Source organism: Bombus huntii, chromosome 9, assembly GCF_024542735.1.
Source record: "Bombus huntii isolate Logan2020A chromosome 9, iyBomHunt1.1, whole genome shotgun sequence".
Taxonomy (NCBI): Eukaryota; Metazoa; Arthropoda; class Insecta; order Hymenoptera; family Apidae; genus Bombus; species Bombus huntii.
Genome location: NC_066246.1, coordinates 9233810 through 9248568, shown reverse-complemented (window position 1 = coordinate 9248568; position 14759 = coordinate 9233810). Strand labels below are relative to the sequence as shown.

At 33.6% G+C, this 14759-nt stretch overlaps 2 protein-coding genes across 2 annotated transcripts in view; both read left to right on the top strand.

Moving 5' to 3' along the window:
- The window catches only part of LOC126869480 (protein DPCD), a 37849-nt gene extending 37362 nt beyond the window's left edge, over positions 1-487 (top strand). Inside the window, exon 4 of the mRNA XM_050626085.1 lies at positions 374-487. Coding sequence (XP_050482042.1) covers positions 374-472 — 99 coding nt within the window. The 3' untranslated portion in view covers positions 473-487. The remainder of the gene's footprint in view (positions 1-373) is intronic.
- LOC126869479 (RNA/RNP complex-1-interacting phosphatase) overlaps positions 1-14123 on the top strand; it is a 49186-nt gene extending 35063 nt beyond the window's left edge. The window contains exons 7-9 of the mRNA XM_050626082.1: positions 5916-5976; positions 6771-6817; positions 7223-14123. Of these exons, the coding sequence (XP_050482039.1) occupies positions 5916-5976; positions 6771-6817; positions 7223-7977 (863 nt within the window). The 3' untranslated portion in view covers positions 7978-14123. The remainder of the gene's footprint in view (positions 1-5915; positions 5977-6770; positions 6818-7222) is intronic.
- The last annotated feature ends 636 nt before the right edge of the window (positions 14124-14759 follow it).

Below are 14759 nucleotides of genomic sequence, written 5' to 3'. Positions count from 1 at the left end.
GTTTGTGAAGCAGTGGATCGCCCACGCACAGCCACGTATACCAGGGCGTTGTTAATTATCTGCCGCCGTTTATCAACCGGTAGAGCAGAAACTTTCCTTTGGCATTTCTCCTTCCTCTTTCTTTCATTCGCTTCTCATCCTCCTCGGACCTTTCCGTTCTCTTTTTTCCTTTCTATTCCATCTCTGTTTTTCTTCTTCCAAACCATTCTCGATCTGGTACTTACATACACGAGACAGACAAGATCAATGAACAATGTGACAGAATTGCGACAATTTTACATGGATAATATTATACTGTTAAATATATTATGATAGTTTTATAGTGTATGAATAACAGTATAAAATTTGAACTCTATTTTATATTAGATAATAGTATAAAAAACATAAAAGTAATAAAAAATATTCTAGAAGACCTCGATTTTTGAAAGAAATTAGTGAAAGAATAAAGAATATCTTTCAATTATATAAGTAGATCATGGAATAAAAACTATAAGGTTACATAATAAGAAAGATTAAACTTGTGTGTTACTTATAGAATTATACACAATATAAAATAGAAACATCAGGTTACATGTTTTTTTTTGTCATGTTATTTTGTCTTTTCTTCGTGTAATATTCGAAAAAAGATGTACATGTTAATAATGAATACTGTTTATAGTGCTTAAAATGTTCGTGGAAAGCTTACAAATCGAAGAAGCGAAACTCGGAAGAGAGCTGACTGAAAAACGTGTCGAAACACATTCCAAAGCGAAGACGCCGCTGCATCGACCATCCATTGACCGTCACTTAGCATTTATCAATACCTTCCATCCAACGCCCATTATCCTATTGACACGCCACAGTGTAAAAGAAGAAACTCTTAATTGCAATTTCGATATATTTTCTCATTATTACGGGCTTCTGAAACGTTCATTTGTATCTTTTCCCGCAATTTATTTTAATGTAATTTTCAATGTACAGTTAATTACTCTAACATAAATATAAATACTCTCATTTTTACATTCAGATTGATAATAATAATCGCGGATATTTCTTTTTATAACGTGGCATGTTAACATTGTATGTTAGATCTGCATTAGAAGCGTTGAAAATATTTATATTAGAAGACTGTAATACGTAACAGAACTTTTTATTAATATCTATACAAGAAGATTAATATCGAAAAAGAATCATATCGAAGAAGATATCATAAATAATTTGTAATTTATGTACCCCGATTTTCACAGTTTATCACGTATGTTTAGATAACATCTTGTATGAACCTATTATGAAGGTGTATTTATAAACAATAGACATATCTAAATTGCATGATGATGTTATTAATATTACATGTTAATCAAGATCAAGGTTTATCGCTGCTATATTAGGAAGCGTTAGGCAGTGCTATATTAGGAGATTAAATATAAAATTTAAATTACGTCTTCAAAGCTAGTGCAAAATATCGTATTAACTGTAAGATGAATTTACTATCAGAAAGCCAAAATTTTAACCAATCAATGAATAATCACACAAGACAATACATAGATTTCTTGCATTTTACCTATATGAATTGTGGATTTAGATCTCGTAGGGATTTCATAATTCTTCGCAGCACTGTTTCTTGCACTGTTACGTAAACAACTCCATCTAGTGGATTTTATTTCTATCCGGTGTAATTCGAGCCAGTTTAACGTAAGACGTAACATAGCATCAGTGATTTATATTCGACCACGTGTCTTTGGATTCCTACATTTCCTCGCGAGTTTATTTTGCCTGCCCATACACCGGTAACTACTATTTATCATTTCAATGAACTTTCGCGATTGTATAATTAAAGGTGTCGCGTGAACAGTAGCCTATATAATATCTAGGCAGTTAGCGATACTGGCGTGGTCGTACGTGCCGCGAGAGTACGTTATTATAATTTCTCTGGCAGCGGCATTTCACGAAGGTACGCAAGGTGAGAGATAAGTAAGCCGAGTCCATTTACAGTGGCTAGTGATTTATTGGCCGCGGAACATAAGATGTCGTTAATCGTCTTGCATCCATCCTGCGTGTCATGTAGCACTCTCGACGAATCAGCTATGTGTATAGGTGCACGTTTATATTCGTTTGCGATGCTTCATGTGTATAGTTCGTGTGTAGAGCCAGCGATACGAGGCACATTCGAGAAGTTCGATCGTTCGATTGATTTAAGACGGCAGTAATCGGCTGGCCGAAAAGCCGTCGCGTTCTCTGTATGTATCGACGATATTTTCATGTTTATGTACGCGCACGACTGGACGTTAAAGTCCTTCCCCGTTTCAGCGGCTCTTACATATATTTTCAGAGGAGTTTACGCTCTTACTAGAAGATGCAGGAACACGAAAGGGGAACCCATGGTCCCTTTCTACCAGAGGCTATTTGAGCCGACATACCTCCTGCTTATATATCATATTGCCACATTAACCACGTCGCTTCGGGTCGTACTTCGCGACTACTCTAGTAGCCCGAAAACCAACCTTAACGTTTACCAAGGACTGACATGCAATACCAGGTACCCTCTACCCTTCTGCCTATATACCCCTTTTTTTTTTATTTTGCAACCACCTTGTCCGACCAATTACGCTTAAACTTCAAGTTGTTTTGACAACAATTCTCAAATCGAGTACATGAGATTTTATTATCAATCATTAAATGAAACTTTTTAATATCTACTGTGCCTACCAGTTCTTATAATGATTTTAAAACCGCTATTTTTTTGAATCCTATATCCCCATTTATATTTATATTATAATCCTCGACCCCATTTATATTTTATGTTACGAAGTAGTAGTTTCTCTTAATCTGTTGATTAATAAATTTAAGTTTTTTAAAATAATAAATGACATTCTTATACGAAATGGAAAATCGATTTAGAATTGTTATAAAAGCGAGAAAATAACGGTTGTACAACCGATATGAGATAAATTTCGATTCCTTATAACAGTTATTCAGAATAAAGATAGTACATAACTGTTTTAAGAACCGAAATCGATATCATAACTGTTCTTTATCCCTGGTTCCTACTCGTCCGCCACTAAGGTGAATAGAAACATGCATTGGATTTACATTGAATTTCTTTCTTACATTTTAGAGGAATGAAAGACATTTCTGGCGTTGGGAAAAATATTATTTCCATATCGAAGATATTGTTCGACGATTCGAACGTAACCTGACGATAATCAGAGACGATCTAAAGAAGGAAAAGGAATAATCTTGAGAATGTAATTTTTAACTATGCCATTTGTTTTGACTGATTGATGTAATATCGCATAATGAATGACCACTCCTTGGGTAGAACCATAACCATTCGTTTACGTAGGAAGATTGATCGTTTGACCAACGTGATTTCAATTAATACTGATAATCAAGGTTACGTTTGAGAAACATCTAAGCAACGGAAACATGAACTATAATCCACGGGTAACAATAGATTGAACACGTTAGGACGAGAGCTTACGCTAAAAGATATTAATTACTATGTCATAGTTTTGATATTACCGAAGGAAAAGATGTATTACTGGATATTTAATCATCTGTGAAAATCAATACAGCGTATCAGAAAAGGTCGTAGGTCTTTGGCAATCTCTCTGAAGATCGGCTTATTTACCAGACTTAGTATGTTGGAGCTCCGCAGGGGTGCACGCTCTAGATTTACATTAGATGCCGACGTGTTCTGAGAATATTCCTGTCTTCTGCGCGACATATGTTCCTTCGTATGCAAAAACGAGATGACCCTGTGATAGATAGGAATGTGGTATAAGTCAGCCTTGCTCGTTCTCCACGTACAAAACAGGCAACCTTGAATTACTTCTGTGTGCCGGCGTTCTTTTGAATTAAATACGCATGTCTTCGTTTCTCAATCTCTTCTCACGGATTGTTAAATGTCTTTTCATCGGACATATTTTTTAAATGAATCATTGATGTACCATTGTATAATATTATACGTTAACATTTTCATTCTTCATGTCGTGTATGCGCAGCATTGTGCATTATTAATAACTCTAACAAGCTATTGATTACTTAACGGATGAACGAATTTGTGAATGTAGTATGTATAAATTTCTTTGTACTAAAACGTGCCAAATAAGATATATCAAGTTTATTATAATTTAAAATTAACGATTCAATACGGAACACAAGTTTCACCAAGACCGTAATGATCTGTTGCGTTTATCTTCTTTACTGTAAGTCAAATTCTTGCGTACGGAGCGCATATTTCGGTATTTTTACTATTCTCAGTGCTGAGAATGCCATATCAAGATATCCAAGGGCGCATTGTGATTTTTACATCTCTTGCGAACATCGAAGATATAATTTTCCACAGCTTGCTGTTAAATTCACCGGTATATTGCATAGTAGTGCTAAAATATCAAACTCTCCGCTCCGCGTATAAATCGCATCGCGTTTCTGCGAACGATCCTTTTAAGAAGCTCGCCAAGGTCAAACAACATATCGCATGATCTTCGATGGCCACTTAATTCCCAGTGTAACCCGAGGTAAAGAGGTACGAAGTGGCTCTAAAGTGCTCGGTACTTATCTACAGCTCATGCGGAAAAGGGAAATACGGAGGATGAAATTGAAGGAGAAAAGAGGCGATAGGGTTGTGGCGATCGTTATTACGCGGCTACTTTCATCAGTGTTGTGGCCTTTACGTGAAAGCGCCGAGTCGAGTCACGAATCGTCGTGTATTCGTCGCAGATTTTACCGGTAATTTGCGGTAATATTATAATCAGCCCCTTGCTGAGCCTGAGGAGGTGCCGACCCTGTGCTCTGGGCTAAATTGATGACCCGTGGAATCGTACGTTTCGCCTTACGTATGCTCCTCTTATTGGACTTGCTTCGCGCGAGTACATCTTTTTAGTATCCTTTTCTTACGTCATTAACCCACCGAACCCTCGAAAATATCTTTTACAGTTAACACCTTTGAATGCACATCGCTAGTTATTCTTATATATTAATATCTCAACACGAACATATTATTCTGTGAATTTATTACGGTTCTTTGGTTTAAATATAATTATTGAGTAGGGTGTTAAGTATTGCTTCGATTCCTCGGATTTATGACACAGACAAACGCATAATTGCTATTTTTACTATAGATTTCAGATCTATCGTTGTTCAATCTTTTTGCTTAAAAAGTTGAAGCTTAGAAATTACTCTGTGCTCGCGGAATTGCACATCTACGGGCCAGATGAGTTATTAAGCTTTCGCCTTTGCACCTTTAATAGTAATGACGTGTCATAAACCTGTAGCTCAGTACTTAAACACATTGACAATCAGCAAACGAAATTGCTTTTTGGACCTAATTCGCTCCGCTGGACCCGTGACTTGGACCAGCTTGATGGGGGAGGAGTGCTCGAGGTTTAAATAGAGTCGTGCAAAGGGATATGATAGGCACTAATTAACCAATTAAGTAAATTGGCTATATTTTATTAGTATAAAGGGACGAAAATTTAAAGGGACCTCCAAACATTCAGTTTCAGAAGTTTTGTAAGATTTCTCGCACATGGTTTTCACAGTGTGCAAGTATACCTGCATCGTATAGTTTTGCTTTATAGTGTAATTGAGAACAAAGCGGTTTTCGTATATCACCAAAAGGTCGATCCTTCGAAAGTGATATTTTATAGTCGGCACATCATTGTGTCATCATCGCTAAACATCAATCACTATATATAACTTCATGTTATTGAAAAATTAGTTATTTTGAAAATATTTAAATGGAAAGAATTTAGTCGAAGTATTAATATAATGATTATAGTAGTGACTATTTGTAGTATATTTTTGACTGAATTTTGACTGAATCTTAAAAGTAAAATTTTGTATCTTCTATGTTATCCGCGATATCTCTATGTACAATGCTAATGTGTACTTGAATGCAAATTGAAGATTGCTGCTTTGTTCTTTTGTTCCAGACGATATTGTGGGAGTTCATTGCACTCATGGCGTAAACCGTTCGGGATATCTTATTTGTAGGTTAGTATATTATATTAAGCAAAATATCAAATATGGTTATCAAAGATCATCTCAGATATGTTTTACATTTTGAAAGATTATATATATATATATGTCGGAGATGAAAGGACATCGGGACTTCCCTTTTGGGATGTTGGGAAAAACTCTAATACCCAAACCCTAGCCCAGGCTTTTACTATAGCTACACTTAAGTAATAAAAGTAAGAAATAGTTTTAATGTTCTAATCCGATTTTATGACGATGGGCTTGGGCTCGAAGTGACATAGCAGGTCACTGGATGTAGCCACGGTCACTGGAGGGACGTGTACCTGACAGAGGGATGGAATGATTATATGGCTTTCCTTAAAAACAAAGATTGACCCGAGAGGTGGGGAGAGGTATTCCTTATATATTTATAAGGGCAGTCTCACTTGGATTTTGGTAAAGTTCTTGAAGATAAGTTTTACTTGTACGTGGAGTTATACGTGTATCACATAGCATTCGTCATCCCGTGGACTGTGGATTCGTTATCGAACCTGAATTCGTTGCCATCAACATCTCGACCATCCGATCGCCGCTATTACTTATAGTCTTTTATAGTGCCCACATTTGTTTCGATTAATATCAGGTATATCCTCGATGGTAAATTTGAGTGAAGGTTCATCGAACGCCCAAAATTCCAACCATAATCCGATATATATGTATATATATATATATACACACACACATAAGATTTTACAAAATCAATACGTTATTAATTTGCAATTAAATTAATAAAACTAATGATGTACATAAATTCATTTGTTTTGTTACAGGTATCTTGTACAGCAATTAGGTTGGGAAGTCGATACCTGTTTAAAAGGTAAGTGAACCATAAATTACAAAATTCATACTTTTATAAACATAATTATATAGAAACTAAATAAATATATATATATACTTCACCTACTAAATGTTACAATGAATACTTTACTTTGATGAATACTGTGTCTAGTTTTGTATGTCATGCGCATGCCATGGATTCGTACACATTTTAATCTCCCACAAATGCATAGATATTCGCAATCTAATAACGACAAATTATAATTCTATCTATATTGAACGCATCGAATAAGATCAACTACGTTACAATAGATACACGCGAAAATGAGAAAAAATATAGGTTAAAGAAAAATTCCTTTCTAAAATTCATATCTCTGTTGAAATTTAGCTTCTCCCGTTTGTTTCTATACCTGTTACACAAGCGAATTTTACGTATTTGTTTCAGCATTCGAAGAGGCTCGTGGCTATCAGATCGAGCGTAAAAACTATATAAGCGCGTTGCAGAAAATACCACGCGAGAAAAGCAAAACGGGTAAAGTCAAAGCGCGACCGAGGGATTGGCTTCCACACCCAACCCAATCATATACGATGGGGCCGCCAGGTCCCGTACCGCCGCGTCGCGGTTTCACAAAAGACGGTCCATTTTCGTTGCCACATTTTAGTTTTGGCGGTCCGCCAGCAGGCTTTCGTCCTATGCTACCTCCACCTGGCATGCCGCTGGTACCACCGCCACCAGGTCCTTCGTCTATGTACGGACCGAGGTCATTCAGGTACAGACCGCCACTGCGACCAGCCATGTGTCCACCGCCACCTCGACCAGGTTTCGCATTCCCTATTCCAGGTTTTCCGCCACCATGTCCGTCCAGAACACCCGCTGGAAGGTTACCTCATGTTCCACCAACTCGGTTACCACCACCAAAAATCCCTCCACATCCCCTTCCACATTCTTCGTCAACGCAACCTGTCGTTTTGAAGCGATTGCAAGGGCAAAAACGAAAGTCGCATGTGCGAAATGGCATTGTGTCGCTGTCTAGAAATCCCTCCGGTGTTATTAGGCAAAATAGCCAAATGAGTAGGATAATACCGAAGTTAGTGAAAGAACAGGACTTCACGGTAGATACGTTCGAAGAAAATTTACTCGCCGTCTCGACTCAATCGAACAGGCGGCCAACGAAAGGAAAATTCAATCAAACCAAGTGACGACGTGCCATTTAGGAGTCATGGAACGTTTACTTAAACGTTCAACATCCCGTGTAATTCGCTGTTACCGAAATTCGCAGTTTTCTGCGATGGTTTCGTTAGCCATTAAAGGAATAAGCAGTTGCGAGAATGGACAACGGCTACTAATTAACATGACTATGGAAATTTATCTGACTTGGACAGCAAAGAAGCATAAAGATATACTTTGAGTGTGTTTATATGAAATGTGAAAACTTGTACAGTACGATTGACGGCCATCCTACACGACGCCCCTTTCTCGTTATCCCATGCAACATGTTCCTTGACACTATTTTACGAGTACTTTCATCATTTCTGAGAATAAATACACTTTGTCGATGATATTATTATGATCCAATCCATCACCATTCTCCTTCTGTAATTAATTATTTAAATAATTCATGATCGAGGATTATGATCTAGTACTTAATTGACTACAGGCGATTATTGCTATCGTTAATTTCGACTGGAAAGATTACAGTTCGATCTCTGTGCATAGCTTTAGAGTGAAAATAAATCTTTCCAGCAGAGTTAGCCTTAAGTACAGTATTTGCAAATACTGTATATCATACCTTTAAATACATGTAGACAATTCAAACGGCTTGTTAATTATATTTTATGACTGCAAATATGATGAATCCTTAATTTCTCGATCGGCTTCTTTCCTTACAAATCATTTCGAGCGACCTTCTTTTAAAAAAATCTATTTTTTTATTAAGGACTACTTGTTTATTATTATTAATTAATAAACGATCATCGTATACTAATAGATAATAATGTATTTATCTCTGTACAGTTTAAATCTCAAGCGTATTAACTTGAAAATATTTCTGACCAAGAGATTTGTAAATACTGTGCTACAAACATTTATTTTCATTCTATACTTAATATAATAATTATGCTATTTCTTCGTAAATCATTCCATATTATGATCTTTGTGTGTAATTCGATCCTTTCATATTTTTCATTAATTGTATCGTATGTTAATAACGGTAAGAAACAATGTGATGAGAAGAAGAATTTTTACTTGATTTCCTTAGCGTCGTTGGCGTTTGCATTCTGTAAATGGAGTACAGTAGATGTAATTTCTCGTTGTAAATCATGAAGATTAAGAAAATTTTTTGTTAGAAAATATGTTACACGATCAATGTTATTAGCAATGTCACGTAAAGACAAAAGCAGCTATTCTTTGTTCAATAAGATGGAGCTTGAATCGTTTGAAAAGTAAAACGCGAGGAGACTATACTTTACTAGCTTTTCGTAGTATTTAAAATAACTCGTATATATAATTAAACGCGGAAGATAAATAACACGTTGAAATCAAGACATTTTCTTGCATATTTTATGACCTGATGAAATTGTGATTAAAAAAAAATGTATCTGCATACTGTTACAGAGAATTTATATTTTAAGTGTAACATTTTACATTTGTAAATATTTCGAGCATGAACGTAATCGTCTCAAGGGGGTATCCTGAATTAGAATGTTCTAAAACAGCGTTTTTTTTCTAGTGATTTTTTCTAGAAGAGAAAGAAGGAAAGAAATGGTTATTAAATTTTGAGGTATGGTTATATATATATTTAACGAATACAAAAAAATTCTTTTTAAAGTAAAAAAATAAATTATAATAGATTTCTAAGCTTATTTCATGGGCGTCTTGTCGCTACAGTCTTCGATCGGCGGGAAAGATCCACCTCGTAATTCTTGGCTGAAACAAAGAATCAAAGAAGGATTAAATTATTATATATTTTTCTTCTGGGTGAACTAAACAACGGCAGGAAAAAAGCTTATTTAAATAATTGTTATAGTTTATTTTTTTTAAAAACACTTGTTTTTAATTTCACATTTTTTATAAAATTATTAAAAATTAATTAATTAAATTAAATTAATTAAATTAATTAATAAATTAGTTGATAAATAAATTAATTGATTAAATAAATCAATTAATTTATTAAATAAATTAATAAATTAATTAATTAAATTAAATTAATTAAAATTAATTATAAAAATATATAACAATTTAATCCTTTTTTGGTTTTTTGTTTCAATTTTTTTTTATTTAATCTTCTGAAAGTTTCAAATATATGTAGAGTACCATATGTCAAAGCGATTTTTCAAAATTCTGACAGTTAACGGAGCTACAGAGATCATGCGCTTTTGTGTTATTTCGTATAAAATTGGAGTTCCAGTATTAGTTCAATGAGCGTCGTCGAGCAAGTATCTTGCAACAGTCGTGTAATTCTCTTGTCGGCCTTTACGATTCGTTATTATTTAGATTATTTTGTTACTTTCTTAATTATACGTTTATCATTATTTAATTAGTTTCTTAGTTATATATGTATTTAGGCTTAGTTTACTTAGTTATTATATATTTATATAATTTGTGATAAATGAATATGAATGTATTGAAACGGAAATTTTTGGACCAAGAAGGATGATCAATATTTAAAAAACTGGCACGAAAATATTTAAAAAAATCATCGACCTCCGAATAGGCAAAATTTGAAAAGGGCCAGAGACAGAAAATCAAAATAGAAGTAGGAGAATGCGATATACATGTATAGCCGGATAGCTACATATTATTGCGCGTGTATGTATAAATTTATTGTTGCACATGGAGTCAATATGTATATCTCATCATTATTAGATGAATCATAGAACAAGGAACATCATAGTTTGTCATGCAGCGAAGTTTAAAAATTTCGGGTTGAAAAGTTTCAGTGTGTTGGCGAATTGGCCTTTTTCGTGCTTTGGATTTAAGGAATCTATTACAGTAAGTACTGAATTGTATTGTGTAATCCTTACACGGTAATAATATTTTACCTGAATTCTTGTCGCATATTGAAATGTAAATATATAATATTTAATAAATTACTTCGTTCGAGATAAAGCCAGGTATTTGATTGTAGGTAAAATCAGATACACGGGTATCAAAATGTCTTTTTGTTAAAATGTCTTTATTTCTTTTGCTACCTATTTGTTTTGATGTGATCTTGTTATCAAGAGAAATTCTCATTGTAAGAAAGAAACGAAGAAAGTCATGTGAAGTACTTTCCATCACAAGACATTGGTGCATTTGGAAGGAAATGTTATATTTTTCTCCTACGATTACATTACTTTATACTGATAATATATTCTTCTTATCGGGGATGGTTTCTACTAAAAATGCAAATGTCTGCGGAAGAGATGTGCGTATTTTGTGATTCTCTTCATATATTCGAAAGAGTTGATTAAATGCATTATCTTATATGGCGTAGGTGGATTTATGAAATGTGCACAAATATACAGGCTGGCAACGAGTCTTTTATTTGTGACCCTTCTTACTACATGAATTATAATAAATTTATGAATAAGTTGCAAATAAGCCAAATAAAAGTACCAAAAAAGAAATAAACTAAAGCTGTCTATGAATCGATTTTCACATAATTAAAATAAGTTAATGTAAGTGAACATAAATTAACATAAGTTAATATTTGGCGAAGTCACATAAAAGAACTTTCTTTATTAGCTTTAATATAAGTTTTAATATAAAAAAAGAATAACAAAAATAAAGATTTTATAAATACATCATATTTTACGTGTTTTTTAATACACATATCAAAGTGCCAATTACGAAGAATCGTCAGGGAACATGCAGTCGATGTATAGAACTGTCTCAAAGATTACAAAAAAAGTATTCTGTAATATTATAGAAATTATATAGAGGATGGAGACAATAGAACGTTCAAAGCTGTAATTGATGCAAAATCAGATTTTCTAGAGACCAAGTAATCCTCAAGAAGGAATACATTGGCCATGCGAAAAAAATGAGAAAAAGGATGGGAAGTCTGTTGTGAAATGCAAGGCAGTAAGCAAAAACTTACTGATAAATTAGTAAATGAATTGACCGTATATTATGATCTTGTTATCAAGAGAAATTCTCATTGTAAGAAAGAAACGAAGAAAGTCATGTGAAGTACTTTCCATCACAAGATATTAACCAATGAAAATGTTCAGCAGCAAATGTGTTCAACTGACGAAAATTCTTGGTGCATTTGGCAACAAGCAAAGACAAAGAACACATTACGCTATTATGTGCACAAACGTCTCCTTCACCAAATTGTTCGAGATGTAATTGGCCCAATTTACGAAGAAGTCAACTTAGAAGATGTGTTAAAATTATGCGAACTTACACGAAGTTAGATTTACACAAAAGAGTAACAAAAGTTTGAATTCATTGAAGATTTTACGTTTGGCGGAATAGAGGCAGATAGTCTTTCTAATACGCCGTCTCTTGAAATTAGTGCTGTTACGCAAGAGAAAAGATAAATTCGAAAGTTTGAATTTGGACTATAGGGCTCCAAAAATATCAGTTTATGAAAAACATACAATTGATATTGCAACATTTACAGTTGTCAGCGTCTTTAATGATAGCTACAAAAGCATTTTATCAATGATGCAGATAACGCAATTAAACATTGAAGTCGATTGTTTCAACGTTTGCTAAATAACGGATAAGCAATGTCTAAAGCTCGCTGCAGCAAAGATGAGGAGGAGCGAAAGAAAGCTCGTATCCTTGCAACAAAACAAAAAGAGACTTGAGATAGATTTTTTGAAGATTTGAATTGTAACGTTTGAAATGACAAACTCGAATGTCTAATCACCGATGCAATGGTAGACATTTTCTACATAGTAATCTCCTCTGTGCTATTGATACGTTCGTGTCTAAAATTAATTATTTACCTAAATCTACCGATGTTTCTCTAAAATTTTTTGAAGAAATTATTGTATACATGATTCACAAACAATGTAAGAATCTTATGCGTAAATCTCAACATGGTTATATAATTAATAGGTCGTCAGTTACAAAGCTATCGGTTTTCGGTAATTATGTGTCAATAGCTCCTGACAGAAGAAAGTAAATTCATGTTATCTTCACCGATTTTTATAAGGTTTCTCAGACAATCAACCATCAAATACTCGCATAAAAGTTATACAATTTTGGTTCCCGTGGAAGTATAACAGAACTCAAAGGGTGCTCGTTCGTAATAACTTTTTTAAGATAATCAAAGTCAAATGAAGAGTATTGCCAGGATCACATCTTGGTCCATATTATCTGTTATTTTCATCAATAATTTAAGTGAATTTGCCCATGTTAATGCGTTATTTATTGTACTCTGTATCTGAAAGTCGATTTAATGAACATTAAGTGAACTTGCAATCTGTTCTAACCAGATTAGCAAACTGGCGTTCTTTGAACGAACTGGAACTAAATATATCGAAATGCCGTATAACGCGAATTACGTAATGTAATGTAAATGTGCGACATTATCGAACAAGTCTGCGATCCTCGGAGTTAGGTATATTTATTATATTATAATATTATAAGAATTAAAAACGTCATTGAAATATTTATTATAGTATATTCACGAATATGTTTTCATCAATGTATTTGTCGTACGATTAATAAGGCATAGAAATCTCTAAGCCTAATCAAACGTTCATGCTCAACCTGTAACAGGTGTAACGTCTTTAAAAGTGCTTTATATATCGATAATTAGGCCTATTTTAAAGTATGCAAACATAATCTGGACTGTCGTCAATCAAGATAAATAAAAAAAATGGATAAAAAACAAAAAAATATATAAGTTTCTTAAATTTTTATGGTTTATGACGGAAGGTACTATGCTAGTTATAAGCTTATTCAAACCTTTCTTCATTGCTCTCCAGAAGAATGAAGACGTATTAACGATCTTATTTTTCCGTTTAAACTTATAAATGTAAAAATGAACTTAATGTTCTTTCAAGATCTTTTCGCTCCTCTCCACCTTCTTCTCAAAATTGCTGCAGAACAGTGAAATAAATAAACAGTGAAATACGTAACTCTGCAAGATCTTTGCTTTTGGATCTGTCAAATCCTTCAAAACTTCCATTCTACTTGTTGTTGACCATGACCATCCAAACAGAAATTAAATTTGTTTCACTGTTTTCATACATTCTTTGTAATTTCGCGATAATATTATTTTACTCGTGCGTACTACGATATGACGAACAAAATTCCAAAATATTGTAACCCAGATTTGTAATGAGACAGTTTCCCTTATATAAACGAATAAATAAATAAATAAACCTTTTTATAGTCCTTAGAATTCGTTAATTTCGTTAAGCAATAACTGTGTTATATTTTACATAAATGGTTCCTAATTTTTTCGTTTCGTATCTAAGTACTTTTCTGTATATCTCAATAGAAATTGACGCAACTTCTATCGAGCGGAAGCAAGTTGTTACGCTGTACAAAGCTTATCCGAAACAGTAATTTAAATTACCAATAAATTATTGTTACTGCGTGCACTCTCGTTTAAGGATCCTATAATATTCATAATACTTTAATTACTGTATTTCGCTATTGTATCTGTTTTATATTTGTATCACCGTTCTTGAACTATGTACCTTTAAATTTTTCTATGTATTTCCTCACAAATATATATACAATGGGATATAGTAGAACGAAATAATTGGTCCTAGAACTTCATTATAACATCAGTTCGTTCTAACATACATATATGTAAATAAAAAATACATATATAAATGCGTACATTGTGATGTTATTCCTAAGAACTGTTCGTTATAATTATATTGCAGATGTTTATCTCATATCTTTGTGAATATAATCGAACAAACAGTATCTAACTAGAGATTCGTTTCGTTCACTCAGCTTTAGATATTTTTGCAAACATTTTATAATTTTAGATATAGAAATATCCAATACGTAGAGTATTGGATAT